Here is an 18,501-nt window from a genome sequence, read left to right as displayed (position 1 = left end):
TAATGGGGTGTGGCCCTGTCGGAACCTGTGCGGGAGGTCGAAAGTCCGAGTCTTCAGGTCCTTGGTGCTTCCAGTCTTGCTCTGCGGATGTGAGACTTTGACTCTGACCAGGGATCTAAGAGGGGGACTTAATTCCTTTGGTACCAGGTCTCTTCGAAGAATCCTTGGCTCTCGCTGGTCGGACTTTGTGTCCAACGAGCGTTTGCTGAGAGAGACTCAAATGAGATTTGTTATCTGCATAGTCTGTGAACGTCAGCTGCGGCTGTATGGACATGTGGCTCGTTTTCCTGACGCTGATCCTGCTCACCAGATTCTCTCAGCGAGGGAGCCTCCTGAGTGGAGGAGGTCAACGGGCCAACCACATGCTTTGTGGTTGCAGCAGGTTGATCAGCATCTCAAGGAGATGGGGATGGGCCAGGCATCTGCCTGAGGGATGGCCAGATGGAGGTCCGTGGAGTACCGGCGGAAAGTGAATACAGCGACGTGCTGCTCCGGCGCATGCTCCCATACCTGACCTGACCTTTCCACTAGTTCCTGCCATTACATTGTCAAAGGACATTCCTGTCAAATTCCCGAAATATTCCACAATCAATTGGAAACTAATTCCCTTACAGCAGCTCTGGAACCAGGTTATCTGCTCGTCTTACATAAAAATTTATTTCCATAGCCATTAAAGTGAGTGGTTTGCATCACATTTGATTGATTTGGTATAAATGGACTGCCTTCGACATGCGGTCACTCCTGGTCCTCTTTAATCATTTGCTTTACTTTATGCAGATGACCCTGAAGAATTTTGGGTTTGTCGCTGGGTGTGGGCGAAAGATGGGAGCAGCAATGAACCTTTCATTTTGCAAATCTTTTCCACTTCTCAGCCAGATGTGCACGCATGTTTAAGGCCAAGTATGCTTGCCTTTGCTATATATTTTTTCATTTTTTATAACATCCTCTGGCTGTTGCATTATACCTTTTTGTATTTTTTTATTGTTTCAAATTGAAAGTAGTGTCTTGCACTTATTATTTGTGCTGTGTTCTTGCGCCGATTTGAGGCCTTCCGGGTGAGTATATGGTCGGGCGAGTGTGTGGTGGGTGGGGCTTGAAGCTAAATTAGATAGCGAGGAGTACTACACTACTGGTCAAAAGTTTTAGAACACCCTCATTTTTCAGTTTTTATTGAAATTTAAGCAGTTCAAGTCCAGTGAATAACCTGAAATGGTACAAAGCTGAGCGGTAAACTCCCAGAGGTTAAAAAAAAAAACGTTTAGGTTCCCAAAAACTGAAAAGTAATGTAAATTTCAGAGTTGTTAAAAAGGGCCTTTTCAGGGAACAAGTAATGGGCTAGCAACTGCAGCTATTCTGCAGCAATGGAAGTAAATTAAGCCTTGAAAGTTGATGCAAACAATTCCTACAGGTGTCCCAACTTTTGTGGATTCATCACAAACCCTCTGTCTGGAAAAAGCAGTGTTGGAACAGACTGTGTTGCTACACCGTCTGAAACATTATTTGGACAATATTGCACTGCAGGAAGTAGTATATTGCTCTCATAATGGCGAGAAAAATACAATTAACAAAGGAAGACAGAGACAGACCATGATAACCCTTAAAAGTGTAGGTCTTTAATTTGGAGAAATTGCAAAGGAAGCCAAGGTGTCAGTGAGTACAGTTTCCTACACCATCAAAAGGCACTTGGAAACTGGAGGAAACTCTGACAGGAAGAGGTCTGGCTGACCCAAAGCCACAACACAATCAGAAGACAAGTTTCTGAGAGTCAACAGCTTGCGTGATAGGTGGCTCACAGGACAGCAGCTTCAAGCACAGCTTAACACTGGTCGAAGTAAGGAAGTCTCAATTTCAACTGCGAAGAGAAGACTTCGAGCTGCAGGTTTGACAGGTCGAGTGGCAGTAAGAAAGCCATTGCTAAGATGGCAAAATAAGAAAAAGAAGCTTGCCTGGGTCATGAAGCACCACCATTGGACTACTGAAAACTGGAAGAAGGTCTTATGGACCGATGAATCAAAATTTGAAATCTTCGGTTCATCACGCACGGTTTTTGTACGCCGTCGAGTAGGCGAAAGGATGGTTCCTCAGTGTGTGACACCAACTGTCAAACATGGAATGGGAAGCATGATGATCTGGGGCTCTTTTGCTCGATCCAGAGTCGGCGACTTGAACAGAGCGACTGGCACCCTGAACCAAAAGAGATACCACACCATTTTGCAGCACCATGCAATACCCTCTGGTCTATGCCTAGTTTGTCAGGGGTTCATCCTACAGCAAGATAATGACCCAAAACATACCTCCAGGCTATGTCAGAACTACCTTAGAAGAAAAGAACAAGACTGTAGGCTTCAAATCGTGGAATGGCCAGCACCATCTCCAGACTTAAACCCCATCGAGCTGGTTTAGGATCAACTGGACAGAAGGGTGAAAGCAAAGCAACCTACAAGTGCAACACATTTGTGGGAACTTCTGCAACAGTGTTGGGAAGAACTTTCTGAACAATATTTGATTTCCATTGGTGAAAGAATGCCACGAGTATGTTCGGCTGTTATATCTGAAAAGGTGGCTACTTTGATGAGTCAAACATTTAGATTAAATTTTGTTCAACAAAACGATTCCATGATTTATTTTTTTATCTGCAATTGTTTATTTGTTCTTTCCTTTAATTTCAGAGTACATTGAAACATTAAACTGCTTAAATTTCAGTAAAAACTGGAAAAATGGGGGTGTTCTAAAACTTTTGACCATCTAAAACTTTGATAGTTGCAGTAAGTGAGAGATGGTTTAATAAGGAGAGAAATTGAAAGATGGCATTAGAAGGCATCAAAATGTAGAAGTGTGATCGGAAGGATTCAATCGGAGGAGGTATAGCAATCTTGGTAAAGGAAGGTGTTTTATCAAGGGAAAGGGATGATATTGTTATCGATGTCGCCTCTGGATAACTCCGAGGGCGGTGTGTCCCGAGAAAGAGCACTGACGTCATCTGCAACCCTTAACTCGAGGCAGATCTTCACGCCCAGAGTGGATTTACCGTGCTGATGAATTGTGCGTGGTTGATGGGGAACCGTACCAGCGACTTCCAGCACTTGACTGAGCAAACCAATGCCGCGTGCAATATTGCGTGGGATACCATTACTGCACATCTCGGACCAAATGCCCCCAGGAACGCTATCTTGTAATAACCACAACCAGGATAAATCAAGACACATATCAACACTTTGATGAATTTATTGCACAGGCTGGTCAAGAAATGAAAGCGCGGAAAATGACGGGAGAAATGAATCTTACTGCAAAAGTAAAATATCTTTAGATGTCGTGATGGGAATTATGGTAGAAAAGAGATCAATTTCCACACGATTCCATCAGCATACCAATGGAGAATCTTTAATTTCGTATGTACGGAGGAAGAACATTCAATGATTCACTGAAACATTTGAATGGACTTCACTGAAACAGAAGCCCGAAGTAATCCCTCTTATACACAATTTGACATTCCAAAGGGAGGAGAGACATTTGGCAATTCAACCACGGGATGAGCTGATAAGCACGAAGCAAAATAACTCAAAACTGCAATACGTGTCCACTTTGGGTGGAAGGGAGAGAATGACACAATCATGGCAAAACTTGCAGTGTTATCAACCAGGTCCCCCTGTTTCTGTGCAGCGAGCAAGACCCTTTTTCATAGCAAGATGTTCCTTTTATCAACATGTAGGTCAAAAGATTCTTTGGAAAAGGGAAACATTACTGACAGCCAATTCGATGAGAGTACAGAAATTAAATTTATAAAGTACCAGCAACAATTATATTGGAGAATACATGAATATAATTATTTTTCTTCCACATAATCCATGAGGGTTGTGGTGTCATGTTGTGGCATTGGAATGTGGTGTCATTCCTACCTTGTTTGGTTGTTGTTTTTGAGATTTCATCCCTGTATGTTTTTTTTATTTTTAATTTTACTATATAGATTTAAGGAAGTCAAACATTGAGGGTATGAGGAGAGAGCTGGGTGATGTGGACTGGGAAGAGCTCACAATAGGACAATCAGCATCAGAGAAATGGGAAACCTTAAGAAGTAAATGTGTCGAGTGCAGAGCAAGTACATTCCAATGAGGTGTAAAACTCGAATCAGAAAGAGACCAGGGTGGTTCAGCAGTGAGATAAGGAACGCTATAAAGGAGAAGCAGAAGGCATTTGTTAGGTTTAAAATAATGGGATTAGAAATTGACTCTCTTAGGTATAAATTACTGTGTTTGTGTATCTGTCCCATGCCGTGTGGTGTGTCGTGCCATGATGTGCTGTGTCCCGTGCGGTCAGTGATTGCTGTGATGTGCCATGTGCCATGATGTGCGGTTGGTGCGTGTGGTGGCCCGTGCGTTGTGTGGTATGCTGTGTGGTGCATCCCGTGCGGTGCGTTCTGTGATGTGTGGTGCATCCCATGTCGTGATGTGCAGTCCCCCGTGTGTTTTTTTTAAATTTATTTATGTGTTTTCTCCTCCTCTCACACAATGGTGTTCAGCATTTCTTTGACCTTTTTTCCTAGTGACAATCCTCGTGTGCACCCAAATGCGAATTGCTCGTTCACATCACGGAGGGAGTTGCATTGCTCCATATTTGACTACTTCCAATGAGAGTCAGGTATTTGTGTCAGGTATGAGTTTTCAAACTGGATTCACATCACTGTTGTTTCCCAGCATGGAGGGCCTCATGATGTATGTGCACTCCTCCTGCAGGGTTCCATCAAGGTAAAGTTTACCGGCATGACCCGGTGTTGAAGGAGCTGACGACCTGGGCTACCATGCTTGATGAAGAAGAAATAATCACAGAATGTCGTGTTGGAGGCTACTACAGCTACCCTCCACTACCTCCGACACTATCGGAGTTTGAAATCGTACATCCAGGTTTTTAATGCTTGTGTACACCTGTTTGGATACGGTGGTGTGGACACTGGTCTTAGCCAGGCAGCTTCACTGAATTATGAGGACACACCGGACAAAAGTGCCAATTTATTTATTCTTTTTTCTGGGTGTCATTTATATCGATAGCATTAATTTTTACTACAGGTGCCACAAATCTGTAATTGGCTACTGTGATTGAAATGATAATTTATGCAAATTATATGCATTTTATGCATATTCTCTGGTATTTGAACAGCAATTTTTTTGTTTGTATATACGTGTTTGGCCCAGATAAGTAATATTGCAATGTTCACGATTAATTGATGAATATCTTCGATGAGTTTGATGTTAATTTATCGAAATTTAATCACATATTCAATGTAATTTTTAATGATTTAATTGGCAGGTTTATTTATTTTTGGAACTGGATGTTTTTTTCCCATTCAGAGCCTCCATATCGCAAGCTTTGCTCTTAGATTAGTGAATTTAAAAAGTAAATTTAATGTAAATGTGTCGTATTTTGCGGATGTTTCAATATCAAGCGATTATACGATACATGCATTACTGACAAATATAACGGGAATCGTAGATCTAACATCATCAGGTTAAACCCGACCACGCACAATAACTTCCCTCTCATGTTGATGTGAGCTGCTTTTTGTCAAAAGAGGAAACACGTCGAGTTGAGCCATATTCATTACTTTGCCTGTACTCTTATGTTTCGAGATCTGAAAGTCAATCCAACACTGTTGGCATGTTTGTTTTCCTTAGCAAGTTTGCTTAAAAGTGTTTTAATGTACTTCAAGTACATTAATGTACCTCATGTACATTTTTTTTTTTTTTTTTTTTGTATACCTTGGTCGAGGCTCGTATGAGAGCAAACACACAACTCACAGCAAGGAGGCATGAGACAAGAGGGGTGGGAGTGGAAGGGACAAAACAGTGGGGAACAGACACATTAGGTGAACTGTGGAAGGGAGAGGGATGGGGATGGGACGGGGAACATGGCGAGGGGAAGATGGACATTAAAGGGACTTTCAGGAAGGAAAGCAGGAGAAATGAAGGAAGTGGGCTTGGGTGGATTATCGGGGGTAGAAAAGATCGAGGATTTGGATGGGGGAAGATAAGAGGTGGTGGTGAACAGCTGTTTTGAAAGCCTGGAGGGAAGAATGGGAAAGAATAGAGTGAGGAAGTTTATTCCAAAGGCGGGAAAAAAGAGGAATGAAAGAGTGAAGATGAGCAGTGATTCGTGATTTTGGTAGTTTTACCAGAAGGGGGTTGTTGGCGGACCTTGAGCGCCCTGTGGAAATGTGGTGGGGACAAATCGCAGAGAGAGCAGGGGGGCAAGGCTGGAGAGGAGGCGGTAGAAGACAGAAAGACCACCGACCAACCTGCGGTGATTGAGTGAGAGGCCCAAAGACTCAGCTTCATTGCGGGAGATGCCGATGATCTTAAATGCCCTGGTTTCGACAGCGTTAAGCCGAGAAAGGTGGGAGGCAGGAGCACCAGCCCAGAGGGGAGAGCAGTACTCCATCAGGCTACGGACAAAAGCTTTGTAAGTGGTCAGGAGCTCAAGAGGGCCGAGGAAGGACTTAGCACGACGGAGGATTCCCAGTCGGCGACTGGCTTTTGAGGCGAGGTTGGAAATGTGACTTTCCCAGGAAAGGTCATGGCAGATAGTGAGACCCAGAAGCTTGAAAGAAAAGACTTCTTCCAGAGGATTGTTGAGAAAGTAGATGGGGGGGTTTTGTAAACGGTCCTTTCGAAGAGACATAGTGAGAGTGTGAGATTTGTCTGGATTGAAAGACATGTTCCACGTGTTGGACCAGTTTGTGATTTTATCCAGATCTGCAGTGAGCGAAGAAGCTGCTGCTTGCCGGTCTGAGGGATTTTTATGAGAATTGAATAATTTGAATAAATAATCGTAAATATGTAGCCAAGGGGAATTTATTTTAACAGGTAATTCAATAATTTATGTTTAGCACCCAGAAAATATTTCACTGCATAAACTTTCGAGCTGGTAATTTACACGTTCAAGAAAATTACCTGTAATAACATGAAAAATGCATATAATTTGCATATATTAACATATTCATAAAATATAATGTCAGATAGTTGAATTTAATAACGAATTGGAGTAGTGCTAATAAACAGGCAGAAAGTGTTTGTTTCCTCCAGTCTTTGAGCTTGTAAGTTACAATTTCAATTAAATATTAATAAACGCATGTAATTTGCATAAATTAGCATAATAATACGTGAAGGCATGATTCGATTAAGTGGCACCTATCGAAAAATTTTAAGCTTTAGGTTTAACAAGCAGCTGGACAAAGTCTATTGCTTTTGTCTGCTTTGTCCCCGTAACTCGCAAACACGGATCAAAGCCGCCTGCCTACCTGTAGTCCTCACGTTTGTGGGTTCAAGTGTTGTTGAAGGAAAGCCGTGTTCACGATGTTGATTTGGTTTTGGTAACAGAGTTCGTCTCAGGATAATTACCATGTCGTTATTAAATTGTCAGTTAAAAACTCAACTCGTTCACTAATGACCTTCTTTGGGGATATTGTACGTCTCTTCTGGTCTGGTGCACACTCAATACATTGTGATTGACCTGCCCTCAGGACGACTCGGGATGGGCACGAAACTGCGAGTTATGAAAAGGCAAAATCTCCCAAACTGCCAAAACAAAACCAAAAGTCTCCACATTTTAAAATGCAGTTTGAGCCAAATCAGAGAGAGCAATGTAGTTCTAATGTTGTTCCTATAAATGGAGGTGTTTCTGGAAAGACTCGATTGAACCATCATCCATGGTGTATTGAAGAGCTTCCAACAGCACAGCTCGAAATTGAATAATTTAGGATTTAAACTTGGGAACAGAGCATTGAGGAAACTTCTCGAATTGGAATTCCAGACAAACCGATTCTTGAACTAAGACCGATTTTTCTCTACCAATGACATTCTCGACAAGTTTACTCTGAAAGTAGTAAAATTTATTAAGCACTGTACAATATATCTGAGTGTTTTCCTTTTATTGGGAAAACAATACAACCCCTCATTCTAACCCATTGACCACATTTTCTATGCGGTGCAGCTGGATTGGTTTTGACCAGTACCAAAGTGCTCCGAGACATTCTTGCTTCTCTCCAGTACAGAGAGCAGCGCAGACTAGTTGTTCAAGCTACCATCGCAGCTGTGCTCTACCGCTCCAACCTTGAAGAGCATCAGGTTTGGCCGTTCGTGTCCCAGCAAAACAGCAGTGTGTGCCCGGTATTGTCTCGTGTGTCCATTGAATACGTCGATTTGTGTGTTTGTGGCTGTTCGATGCCTCCGAGTGCAACGATTTGGGAATTGGCTAAAACTGGAATAGCACAATCGGCCTAGATCGACGTTTGCCTGTTAGTTTTACCCCATTCTTCTTATTTCGCATGCAGTACAAGGCTGCGGAGTAGCATCATTGGCTGAGTGTGTGGATGTGCTGCTGATGCAATGCCCTCTGTAGGTTTGGGCAGGAGTTTGTAATTTGCTCATTGTGCTGGTGGGATGCAATTTATTTTTTTAAACATGATCTAAGACTCGTAGTGGAGCTGACACTGAGTTTGGGGGAGGGGCCATCGCTTCCCGGGGCACTGGGCACCAGCAACATCGCAACAATTTACGCCGCCTTTCTCGCTGCACTCGGTGGGGAATTTCCTCCTCCCTACGGGGATTGCCCCTGCTCTATTCTTTTAAATGCTGAAACTCCAGCAAAGAAGCAGCACGGACCATTTCAGTCTCTGTTATGACTCGGTCGGGGTTTGAACCCCCGATTTCCCAAACTTCCCAGGTCGGCGAACCATTACGCCACCAAGTCTGATTGACGTCCATCCAAGGGATGGCACACACATTGATGAAACACCCTGCCTGTGAAACTTGGTCGGGATCCGAACCCAGGCCAGGCAGCTTGGAGGCGAGTGTGCGTACCTCTAGGCCATCCTGCCAGCCTTATACCGCATTGATTTGATTGAACCATTTACATTGTTTACTCAAACCTCATCACATTTACTCACTGTATCCTCAGCCAGGGCACAGGTACACAATGAGTTCCTCTTAGATTGCTCAAACCTAAAATCAAAATGGAGGCAGGACGACTAGATTTGCATCTCCATCCAAATTAAGACAAGCTCCAAGATGGAGAGCCCCTCTGAGCAGCACTGCACCAGGATGGCAGTTGTAGTTTGGTTTGATCCTACAGTGGACCAAATCTGTGAGCGGAGGGCAACACCTTATCAATTGGGCATTCCTGTTGAGTACTAACTAAGCTTGAGTCTGCGTACCTCATAACACTTGATGGATCAGGTGCATTTAAAACATGGGATATACTTTTGTCTTCTTCACAAAGATGACATGCTGAATCGGTCTGATGATATGATGCGATGGGTGCTTGGCCATGGAATGACATCATGTTTTTAAATTAAAACTCCATCCCACATCATCATTTTGTTTTGCATCACATGACTGCATTGCTATTTTACTCTGTTCAGGTCAGTGATGGGATTCTTGTGAAATCTTCTGCCAATTATACCCTGTAATCACCTTTAATACTATTTCTACATCTTTCATCTCTATCCAGGCTGCATCCCAAATTCCATGCAGTTTTTTTTTTTTTTTGTATTTTGCATCTCTATTTTGTAAAACTCCTTCCTTTGTATTACCTGATGCTCTGAGCTTTGTGGTACCTCTTCCTCCTCTCACCTGTGTCCTGTCAATTGCACCCCTCGAGGCTTATCCTGCACTCACTATGCCTTTTGAAACCCAGTTTTACTAACAGCAACTGAATCGCTTTCCTCACTGCATGCATGCATACATACATTGGGAGCATGCGCTGTGGCAAGTCACAGATCTAAATGGCCTGGCCTGGTAATCAGGGTTTGGTGCTGCCGTATTAGCCGGGCTGCCTTGTACTGTCTATTATCATAGCAAAATGCAGGGCTCCCGTCCTCAAGCGATCCACCAATCGCCTCCAAATCCTTCCATCTTCTTAGCTTCGCCACCGAAGATGGACGGAGGTTATGTTTTCACCTCTGCTTATCTGTCTGTCTCTGTTTGTTTGTCTTTGAGCATGATATCTCAAAAGATTATGGACAGATTCGGACGAAACTTGGTAGATGAGTTGGGTTGGTGACGCGAACGAGCTGATTCAAATTTTGTTGAGGTCCGGATGCAGATCTGGCCTATCAGTGACAAACAAAACGTAAACTGTTCAGCCTGGTGGAGGGTATGCACACTACCGTGTGCCATTCAAATGAGTCAAACTGCCACTATTGGTGAAATTATTTTTACCGTAGACTATCTTTTTTTCTTCTTCTTCTTTCTCTATGCACTCCACAAATTTTCCACCTTTTTCCCTTTCCTTATCTTTTATAAAAGACCACATTGCAGACAAATCAGTGATCTCTCTGTTTTCACTCTCTCTCAGCTCTGTAGTCAATCTTCTGACCCTCCCCAACAACTCCAGGATGCACGCGTTCTTCCAGTAACCTCCTCCTGGTTAAAATTCCAAAATCCAGGCTGACTGCACACTTCAACTCTTTTGCACACTTCAACTCTTTTGTTCAACTTTTCCATTTGTGAAACTGCTTTCTGGAGGGGGTTCAGTCCCACTTTCCCTTCCATACCTTTAAAGCATGCGATGCACCACCTTCTCTTCTCTTCTCATCTCATCCCATCCTAACCTGCAATCTTTTCTACCCCCATTAACCCTACCTAACTTTCTGTGTTTCCTCCTTTCATGTTCATTCATTCCTTTCTTTTGTCCAACTGTGGCCCCACTTCCCCAATGTCAGTAGGTTGCCTTTATACCCTCTGTGACCATGCTCTACCATGAGCTTAGATTTGTGTTTAAATTATGACGCCAATATCGAAATTAAGAAGGGTTTTCTTCCCTTTTCACCCTTCCCTGCCCCAACAACCCAAGTAGGACATGGAACGACTCATGGAACCAGTCAGTGAGGAGATTGTATCTTCCTCCAATTCATCTGATCAGCGAGGCCCGTCTGTATGTCGGGACACCTCCAACCAAGCAGAAAAGTGTTCTCCGATGGACAATCAGAGGTGCCACCCGGCATGTCGAAAATCTCAACAAAGGAATGAAAATGCATTCCCGGGAGCAGTGAAAGGGTCTCCATCAACGAGGCGGCATCGTTTGCACCTCTATAATTTACGGCCAAGGAAGCAGTAAGTAAGAAGGTTGCAGGAGAGGGACTGGGTGTGAACACAAGTGTTTGTAAATGGGGTGATTTTTTTTTTTTTTTTTTTAACCAGACACATGAGGGATGTTTAGATTGTGATGCGAACGAGTAAATGAGTGAACAGGAATGATAAGAGGATATGTAATTTGCATTGTTCAAATCGCCATAAATTAATGGAGTGTATGAAATGAATATCGCCATCAATGAATAATACTAGCTGGCACCCCCACCCTCCAGACGGGAGTACCTGTGTCGGCCCACTGACCATGGAGGGCCACTTAATGTCTGGGGAGTCAAAGAAACGTAAAATTGTCAAGGATAGCATCACAATCAATATTGTAATCACCGCTGTGATAGGTGAGGAAAGTGTGTGATTTGCCAAACCACCGAGATTGACCATTGTTTTCTGATGCTGATAGATGCAATAACAATAGACACGAATAACGATGCTGGGAAAAACAGGGACACCCAATTGGTCAGTGCCATGACCAATCAACGTGTGAATATTGATGATATAGATAGAGCGACACAAGCTCGATTTTAATACAGTAGTTTCAGATGGAGTTTTGGTGGTAGGATTGAGGTGTTTCAGATGGAGTCTTGGTGGTAGGATTGATGTGTTTCAGATGGAGTCTTGATGGTAAGATTGATGTGTTTCAGATGGAGTCTTGGTGGTAGGATTGATGTGTTTCAGATGGAGTCTTGGTAGTAGGATTGAGGTGTTTCAGATGGAGTCTTGATGGTTGGATTGAGGTGTTTCAGATGGAGTCTTGGTGGTAGGATTGATGTGTTTCAGATGGAGTCTTGGTGGTAGGATTGAGGTATTTCAGATGGAGTCTTGATGGTAAGATTGATGTGTTTCAGATGGAGTCTTGGTGGTAGGATTGATGTGTTTCAGATGGAGTCTTGGTAGTAGGATTGAGGTGTTTCAGATGGAGTCTTGATGGTAGGATTGAGGTGTTTCTGATGGAGTTTTGCTGGTTGGATTGAGGTATTTCAGATGGAGTCTTGGTGGTAGGATTGATGTGTTTCAGATGGAGTCTTGGTGGTAGGATTGATGTGTTTCAGATGGAGTCTTGGTGGTAGGATTGAGGTATTTCAGATGGAGTCTTGATGGTAAGATTGATGTGTTTCAGATGGAGTCTTGGTGGTAGGATTGAGGTGTTTCAGATGGAGTCTTGGTAGTAGGATTGAGGTGTTTCAGATGGAGTCTTGATGGTAGGATTGAGGTGTTTCTTATGGAGTTTTGCTGGTTGGATTGAGGTGTTTCTGATGGAGTCTTGGTAGTAGGATTGAGGTGTTTCAGATGGAGTCTTGGTAGTAGGATTGAGGTGTTTCTGATGGAGTTTTGCTGGTTGGATTGAGGTATTTCTGATGGAGTTTTGCTTGTAAGATTGAGGTTTTTCATATGGAGTCTTGGTGGTCGGATTGAGGCGTTTCAGATGGAGTTTTGGTGGTAGGATTGAGGTGTTTCAGATGGAGTCTTGGTGGTAGGATTTCGGTGTTTCAGATGGAGTTTTGGTGGTAGGATTGAGATGTTTCAGATGGAGTCTTGGTGGTAGGAAACAGTGGAATTTCCTTTCATAAGTCAGTAGTAGAGTACATAACGTTAAACATTAATGGGTTAGTTGTACTTTACTTGTGGACCATGACCATGGTAAAGTTAACTGTCGTCGTAGACTGACGAACATCAACATTATTTAATTCAAACAATCGACGAGTTGGTTAAATCGTGCATCAGTTCAACATTAAAGTGAATAATCGTTGAAATATAAACGAGTTTAATATGTATGATGAAAATTCAGACTCGTTTTAGGAAGCCTTTTAAACACAAGACGAATGTAAGTGCATGGGTGTGGTAGGGAACACATTTATTGTGCCATGTTCAACGTTGCGTTTGTGATCCTTTCAGCGTCAGCAAGTTTTCGATATATTCATAACTCGCAATGTTACCCGGCGTTGCGGGGGGGGGGGGGGGGGGGAGAGGGGGGACTGAGATGGGCGTGGCAGGAGAGCCAGCGGAGCAGAGGTGGGCAGGGGAAAAACTAAAGGGGGCAGGACAACCGCCAGAGTGGGCAGGGGGTGGGGGACAGAACTGCTGTCCTGGGGGGGGTAGGATTGCTCGGGGGAGGCTGAGAAGGCTCCAGGTGGACCGGGTGGGGGGGCAGGAAAACAGACGGTTTGGGGGCAGGGGGTGGACTGTGAGGGGGGGCAGGAGAGCCAGCAGGGCTGGGGGGGACAGAAGAATGGCCGGAGCAGGGGAAAAACTGAAAACGTAGCAGGAGAACCACTGGGGTTGGGAGGCAAGAGAGCCGGCAAGGTGGGGGGCAGGAATGTTTATATAAAATGGTGAGTTGAGGTGATGCCAGTGGGTAAAGTGGTCTTAAGGGTCTTGCAGGTCTTTGTGGTCTTGATTATTCGGGGCCTTCAAGGGTCTTATGGATCTTTGGAGCAGTCAGGGTTTTAAAGGGTCTTCAGGATGTTCAGGGTCTTCAAGGGTGTTGTGGGTTTTTTGGATCTTCATGGTCTTAAGTGGTGTAAATACATGTACAACTGAAAAAGGCAGGGAGGCCAAATTAATGTCGAACTAGTCGATTGGAGCAAAGCCTTTCCACAGAGTTTTCATGTGAACACGCATAAGCACATCTGAGTTCTCCGAGCTTGGTTTCCCGAAATGGTGATGGCGGACAAGCTTTTTAATGTGCACGTCTGATTTGTACACGCTGAATGGAGAGTGTGCAGTCGAGTTGGTGGATGTAAGTCTATGGGTGTTCTCTATCACTCTCCTCCCCCCCACGAACACCATTAGATGACGAGTATAAACAAAATTAGACACAGGAGGAAACCATTTGGCCCATCATGCCTGTGCCACATCTTCTCCATATGAAAATGAATATTAATTTTTACTTTTTTGTGAATGTGCCCCTTTCTTATCAAAAACATAATCTGAATTAACAGCCGCATCCTTTTGTAATTAGCAATAGGCATCCACAACCACCGTCGACCATTTTGTGGAACATCGGTTGAGGCCCTCACTTTTATCTTCTTCCGCCCACACTTTTTCACCTTGATTCGCTTTTAAATTCATTTCCTCCCCAACCGCTTGAACAATAGACACAAAACCTTCAACATGGGAGCATCTACCCATGGAGAATATTTTAACAAAGCCACATAGTTATTGGATGTAAAAATGTGGCCAGTGTTCCAAAAAGTCTGTTTTCTGGAGGCATCAGTTGTGGGCTGTTTCACGTACCAGGAATAAACGGCCTCGACCTCACTTCGCCCAGCCTGGGGACTTTAACTCCTAAAACCTTTTAATCGCTCAGAGGTTTGGCTAGGGTACTGGGACACAATGGCTTCATATTTTTAAAATGCATGTTGGGATCTTTAACATCAAGAATCTAAATGAGAAAGTTGACTTTGCATTCCCATCGAGATGGAGTAGTTCATATTGCAATTCTCTAATTTCTAATGAAATAATTAGCTTTTTGTCATTTCCTCAATGGCGTTTGTACCCTTTGCACTCCCTGCTTGCACTCCTTTTCCTCTTATCGAGAAGTCAGGACAGCGGTTTGGGGGCTCTGGATGGAGACCATTGTAATATCTGAGTGATACATAGTGAAATGAGTGTGGATGAAGTGGTAAAAGTGGTGTTACATGACTTGTGTTCTGAAGGAGGAAGTGCACGTGGGAGCACGAAGCTTAAAGTGGTCAGTGTCTGCATGCAGTGTCCTCATGTTTGTTCTTGTCTTTGTGCAGATTAAATAGAGTAACATGTACATCACGTGCTCGCTCTTCCTCACACAAGGCCAATGATGCAGGTCTGTTACCTGATTGATCGGTAAAATAATTTCCATTTGAAATAGTCCATTATCTGGATTATCTTTATTGTCTCTTATCGGTGAAAAATTGGACTGAAAAAAAACAAACCCTTCAACACAGTCTTATCTTCTGTTTTTGTTTTCACTTTTTCTACTTGTAACATTATTTTTTAGCTTCGTCCCGGTTGTCCGCCTCACCTTTTTCAGATGTCTCATTACTGTCTGTTGCACGGGAGCTCGATCATGGACCATCAGTCACGGCAGTGACCCATCAACCCTCATGGCATGACATGAGCTTAACTACTGCGCAGGTGGACATCCGGTTGCCCATCGGGGCTAGCTGGGTGACGGCCCTTCCGTTTGGTTTTTCGCGACAGAATGCTGATGCTTTGACCTCTCTGAATGGGTTACAGCCTTCAAGCTGGGAGTGTCTGGCAACGAACAGCATACAGGAAACTTCACTGCCTCCGCTAGCTGAACCGACTGATGGATACATTTTCAGTTTGTTTGGTACGGCTTACTCAGTTGTGTGTGTGTGTGTGTGTGTGTGTGTGTGTGTGTGTGTGTGTGTGTGTGTGTGTGTGTGTGTGTGTGTGTGTGTGTGTGTGTGTGTGTTCTCGTTCTTGATCGATACAACTATAAAATGTTTTTATTACTTTTGTGATGTTAAACCATGTCTATATTTGCAGATGCAATTGCATTAAGCAGTTCAGGACTCTATTTAAACACGAATATACTGCATTTTATAGTGGGAAGGTCCATGACTACTCTAAATTTTTACAACTTGAACGGATTCCACGAAAGGTAAGCAAAACTGTCACTTTGCATATAGATAGGAAGTGAAATTGTGGATGGGACCACACCTGTCAATCAACCTTGTGGGCGTTTCCCAAAAGCAAACTTCCAGGCAACTTAATGGGCTTCCTCCATGTTGAAGAGAACAAGAAGAAAAAGTCTTTCCTATCTGACATGAAAAATCACAGATTTTATCTTGCCCCATCGAAAGCTATCTGCATAACATCCAGAGAATCTGTGGTAGCCATGCGTTCTAACTTCCCAATGCATGGTTTCAAATAATTCAAACAAAGATGTGGGGGTGAAAAGTTATATTGGAAAAAAAAAAGCATACACATTTATACACTCGACATTACACATACATACATACATACACATACACACACACACACACACACACACACACACACACACACACACACACACACACACACACACACACACACACACACACACACACACACACACACACACACACACACACACACACATACACATACATACATACACATACATACATACATACACATACATACACATATACATACACATACATACACATACATACACATACATACACATACATACACATACATACACATACATACACATACATACACATACATACACATACATACACATACATACACATACATACACATACATACACATACATACACATACATACACATACATACACATACATACACATACACACACATACATACACATACATACACATACATACACATACATACACATACATACACATACATACACATACATACACATACATACACATACATACACATACACACACATACACACACATACACATACATACACATACATACATATACATACACATACACATACACATACACATACACATACACATACACATACACACACACACATTGAGTCTTTTCTGGGGACAACCATCATTCAAAGAAAGATATAGGGATGGTTCCACATGATCATTTCTTGTGACCATTCTTACACCTTTTTACATTTGAAAGAAAATTGTTGTTATTACACATAAACAACAAGAAAAACAGTAATCAGAGATTGAAAACCCTCGCCAAGACTTCTTTTGAGTCGTGTATTTTTATGGGTTTTAGGATGAATCCAATATGGCTCCCAGACCCTTTTGTGACCTCAAACTCAATTGTGACCCTTTTGTTTCTCATGGACAGGAGGTCATATGTGTAAAGTTTCACCTCGATCTTTTAAGCCATTTCAGAGAAGAAGATTTTGAAGTTTTTTATTTATTTTTTAAACACTATGGCTGCCGAATCACTTGACCGATGATGTCATCAAAAATTTTTTTTGTGGACCATTTTATCCCTAAATGACCGTCAAATTTCTTTTACACTGATCAGATGTAGCATTATACATATGCAATTATAACGTCATAACAAAGGCACCTATGATGTCATAAAAATAGCACACTCATTCCCCCATGAGGAGTGCTTGCTATGTGGCACTTGTACATCCATGGCTTGGGGAACACTTGTGTGAAGTTTCCCCTCATATGGTCCAGCCGTTCTGGAGAAGTAGATTTTTGGGGGGTTTTAGGGTAAATCCAATATGGCTGCAAAACCATGTGACCAATGACATCATATGTGTGAACCTTTTGTTCCTCATGGACAGGCGGTCATATGTGTAAAGTTTCGCCATGATCTGCTCAACCACTTCAGAGAAGATTTTTAATGTTTTTTTATTTTTTTAACAATATGGCTGCTGAATCATGTGACTGATGATGTCAATAATTTTTTTCTGTGGATGATTTTGTCCCGAAATGACCCTCAAAATTTTTCATTCTGATTGGATGTGATGTTCTACATATGCAATTATGATGTCATAACAAAGGCACCTATGATGTCATAAAAAACACTCATTCCCCATGAGGAGTACTTGCTATGTGCCAAGTTTCAATTTTTTCCTTGGTGCGGTTTTCAGAGATACAGAGGTCAAAAGTTTTTCCATTTTTCCAATATGGCTGCCACACCATGTGACCTATGACATCATAATTATCATTAAAACATTCTACATGAGTAGTCGCACCTATGGTGAAAATTGTCTCAATCCAATAAGCGGTTGCGGCAAAAAAACATGAAAGTTCTGTGCGGACAATTAGATAAGCAAACGGACCCAAATGCAATACCCTCTGAATCATTTAAGGCCCAGTCACACCTTGACGTTTTAGCCAGCTGATGCCGATTTTTGAAAAATTTGTCTAAAACGCTGGCACACGTCGAATATGTTATGGGTAAGTTTTGGAAACATTGAGAGCACGCTGAAAAACACTGCCATACGTCATAGTACGCTGGCTTTCATCGTTGTACTTTGCGGTTGTCCTCAAATTTTAGCATGCTTGAAATTTTACGACTTATGCCAGCGTACGACTCACAAGTTCCGCTACGCTGGCCATAAGTTGTCGGCACGTTATGCGATCGTTAACACACGTCGACACACGTTACTTGTAAGTTAATCATAAGTCAAAACATGTCGAGGTAATGTTTAGCGTACCCGAAACTTATTTCTAACCTACGAGTAACGTGCTGTAGGCACGTTACGCGATCGTTGGCACACGTCCACACACGTTACTTGTAAGTTACTCATAAGTCGAAAAACGTCAAGGTAATGGTTCGCGTCAGTGTTCCAGACTCCCTGGTTTTTTTTTCTTCTTCGGTATGACGGTGATGTTGACACTTCAATTTCTAGTGCAGTTATGATTTAAATCGTTGAGCGGCAGCCTATTATATT

At 42.8% G+C, this 18,501-nt stretch overlaps 1 protein-coding gene across 2 annotated transcripts in view; it reads left to right on the top strand.

Annotated features, from left to right (window-relative positions):
• The window catches only part of RADX (RPA1 related single stranded DNA binding protein, X-linked), a 53,453-nt gene that overhangs the window by 22,519 nt on the left and 12,433 nt on the right, over positions 1-18,501 (top strand). Inside the window, exons 6-12 of one of the 2 annotated variants that reach the window (XM_085849059.1) lie at positions 778-900; positions 4,541-4,648; positions 4,731-4,898; positions 7,981-8,114; positions 10,846-11,102; positions 14,876-14,937; positions 15,112-15,447. In XM_085849059.1, coding sequence (XP_085705185.1) covers positions 778-900; positions 4,541-4,648; positions 4,731-4,898; positions 7,981-8,114; positions 10,846-11,102; positions 14,876-14,937; positions 15,112-15,447 — 1,188 coding nt within the window. The remainder of the gene's footprint in view (positions 1-777; positions 901-4,540; positions 4,649-4,730; positions 4,899-7,980; positions 8,115-10,845; positions 11,103-14,875; positions 14,938-15,111; positions 15,448-18,501) is intronic. The other variant, XM_085849060.1, reaches the window with a different exon arrangement.

The sequence above is a fragment of the Eptatretus burgeri genome, chromosome 12, assembly GCF_056783735.1.
Source record: "Eptatretus burgeri isolate ZD-2024b chromosome 12, Ebu_testis_v1, whole genome shotgun sequence".
Taxonomy (NCBI): Eukaryota; Metazoa; Chordata; class Myxini; order Myxiniformes; family Myxinidae; genus Eptatretus; species Eptatretus burgeri.
Note: the sequence above shows the minus strand (reverse complement) of the source record. Positions and strands in the feature narration are given on the sequence as shown.